Here is a 2,166-nt window from a genome sequence, read left to right as displayed (position 1 = left end):
TGAGAAGCAGCAGGATAGTCAGGCTGAAGAAGTGATGGATGTGCTAGAGATGGTAGAGAATGTCAAAAATGTAACTGCTGAGCAGGAGGTAATGGAAACTAATCAAGCTGAAAGTATGGAGCCTTCAGAAAATGAAACTAGCAAGGAATTGGAGCCAGAGATGGAATTTGAAGTTGAGCCAGATAAAGAATGTAAATCTCTTTCTCCTGGAAAAGAGAATGTTAGTGCTGTAGAAATGGAAAAGGAGTCTGAGGAAAAAGAAGGAAAAGAACCTGAGCCTCAACTTGAGCCTGTGGCTCAGCCTCAGCCCCTGCCTCAGTCCCAGTCCCAGCCCCCGCCCCAGCTGCAACCCCCGCCAGTACCCCAGCCCCAGCCCATCCCTCAACCTGAGACTGTGCCATCAGCTGTTGTACAGCCAGCACCTCAGGTCATTCGGGATCAAGGAAACTTAGTACCTGAGTGCAGAGAGTTTCCTGTAGAATCTGTGAAACTCACTGAGGTGCCAGTAGAGCCAGTCTTAACCATACTTTCAGAAAGTAAAAGCAAAACAAAAACTCGGAGCAGAAGCAGAGGTCGTGCTAGAAATAAAACAAGCAAGAGTAGAAGTCGAAGCAGTAGCAGTAGCAGTAGCAGTAGTAGTTCTAGTAGTAGTTCAACTAGCAGTAGCAGTGGGAGCAGTTCCTGCAGTGGCAGCAGCAGTAGTCGTAGCAGTTCCAGCAGCAGCTCCAGCATGACTGGGAGCAGCAGCAGAGATACTAGTAGTAGTGACAGTAGAAGTCGGAGCAGAGGCCGGGGACATAATAGAGATAGGAAGCACAGAAGGAGCGTGGATCGGAAGCGGAGGGATACTTCAGGACTAGAAAGAAGTCACAAATCTTCCAAAGGTGGGAGTAGTAGGGATGCAAAAGGATCAAAGGATAAGAATTCCCGCTCTGACAGAAAGAGGTCTATATCAGAGAGTAGTCGATCAGGCAAAAGATCTTCAAGAAGTGAAAGAGACCGAAAATCAGACAGGAAAGACAAAAGGTGTTAATGGAAGAATCCAGGCTTTCTTAGCCTATTCGCAGCAGAAGATTTGATGAGTAAAAGGATTACCTTTCCTTGTAAGGAGGATGCTGCCTTAAGAAATGCATGTTGTAAAAAATCTTTTTGGAAAATACAGCCTGTTTGTTTACCAGACATTCTTGTACTTTTTGCATAATTTTGTAAGAGTTATTTATCAAAATTATGTGAGGTTCCAAAATATGTATAAATAATAATAAAAAAGAAAAAAAAAGAATCTCTGCAAATAAAACTCTTAAGTTTATGTATTCCTGCAGCTCTTGTGACACCATTATTAATTGAGCATCAGAGTGGTTGAAATAAGAGGGCAGGCTAAGTAGCTCAGTGGATCAGAGCGCCTGCAAACAGGTGCAGGAGCTGGGGGGGTGATGGGAGTGGGGTGGGGGTTGATCCCTGGACCTGGTGCTGAGATGGCAATTGACTGGGCATGATGGCATGAGCCTGTAATCCCAGTACTTGGGAGGCTGCAAACAGGCAGATCACTAGAGTCTGATCTAGTAGTGAGACCCTGAATACCCTGTAGACCCTTCCCCCTTCAAAAGGGGGGGGCTTGAAATAAAGGAAGACTGCTAATGAAACAAATGGACACGCCCTCCTCTTTTATTTCCTGTTCCTCAAGTGTCTTTTATTTCCTATTCCTCAAGTGTTTTGTTTTTTTTTTAAAGAAACTAATAAAAAAGAAACTAATTAATGAAATTTAAATATCCTAGAACTAAAAAGGGACATAACAGTCTAAATCTCAAATATATCTAGATTTAATGAGGGAGTGCTGCCTGGCATGTCTGAGGCCCAGTTTAATCCCCAGTACCACCAAAATAGATGCAGGAATTAAATAAAAAAAGCTAAAATCAACTGTGGAAAAGTAGTAAAGCGCACAATACTTAATGCTCTAAATGAATCTGACAGATTTTCACATCTGTAAGCCATCTTGATGTTAGTAATCTAAGAAAAGGAAAGACTGTGCTCATTTCAGCAGTACATATGCTAAGATGAGGAAAGATTTTACAAATGAAAAGAGTTTCAAGATGGGCATGAAGGGCCAACTAGATAGCTCTGTAGACTAAAGCATCTGCTTAGGCAGAAGCACGGGTGGTGCACTGAGAC

At 43.0% G+C, this 2,166-nt stretch overlaps 1 protein-coding gene across 1 annotated transcript in view; it reads left to right on the top strand.

Moving 5' to 3' along the window:
* Positions 1-1,033, top strand: part of LOC101590053 (pinin-like) — a 2,275-nt gene extending 1,242 nt beyond the window's left edge. Inside the window, exon 2 of the mRNA XM_012514568.1 lies at positions 5-1,033. Within this exon, the coding sequence (XP_012370022.1) occupies positions 5-1,033 (1,029 nt within the window). The remainder of the gene's footprint in view (positions 1-4) is intronic.
* The last annotated feature ends 1,133 nt before the right edge of the window (positions 1,034-2,166 follow it).

This window comes from Octodon degus, unplaced genomic scaffold, assembly GCF_000260255.1.
Source record: "Octodon degus isolate 3935 unplaced genomic scaffold, OctDeg1.0 scaffold00035, whole genome shotgun sequence".
Classification (NCBI taxonomy): domain Eukaryota; kingdom Metazoa; phylum Chordata; class Mammalia; order Rodentia; family Octodontidae; genus Octodon; species Octodon degus.
Note: the sequence above shows the minus strand (reverse complement) of the source record. Positions and strands in the feature narration are given on the sequence as shown.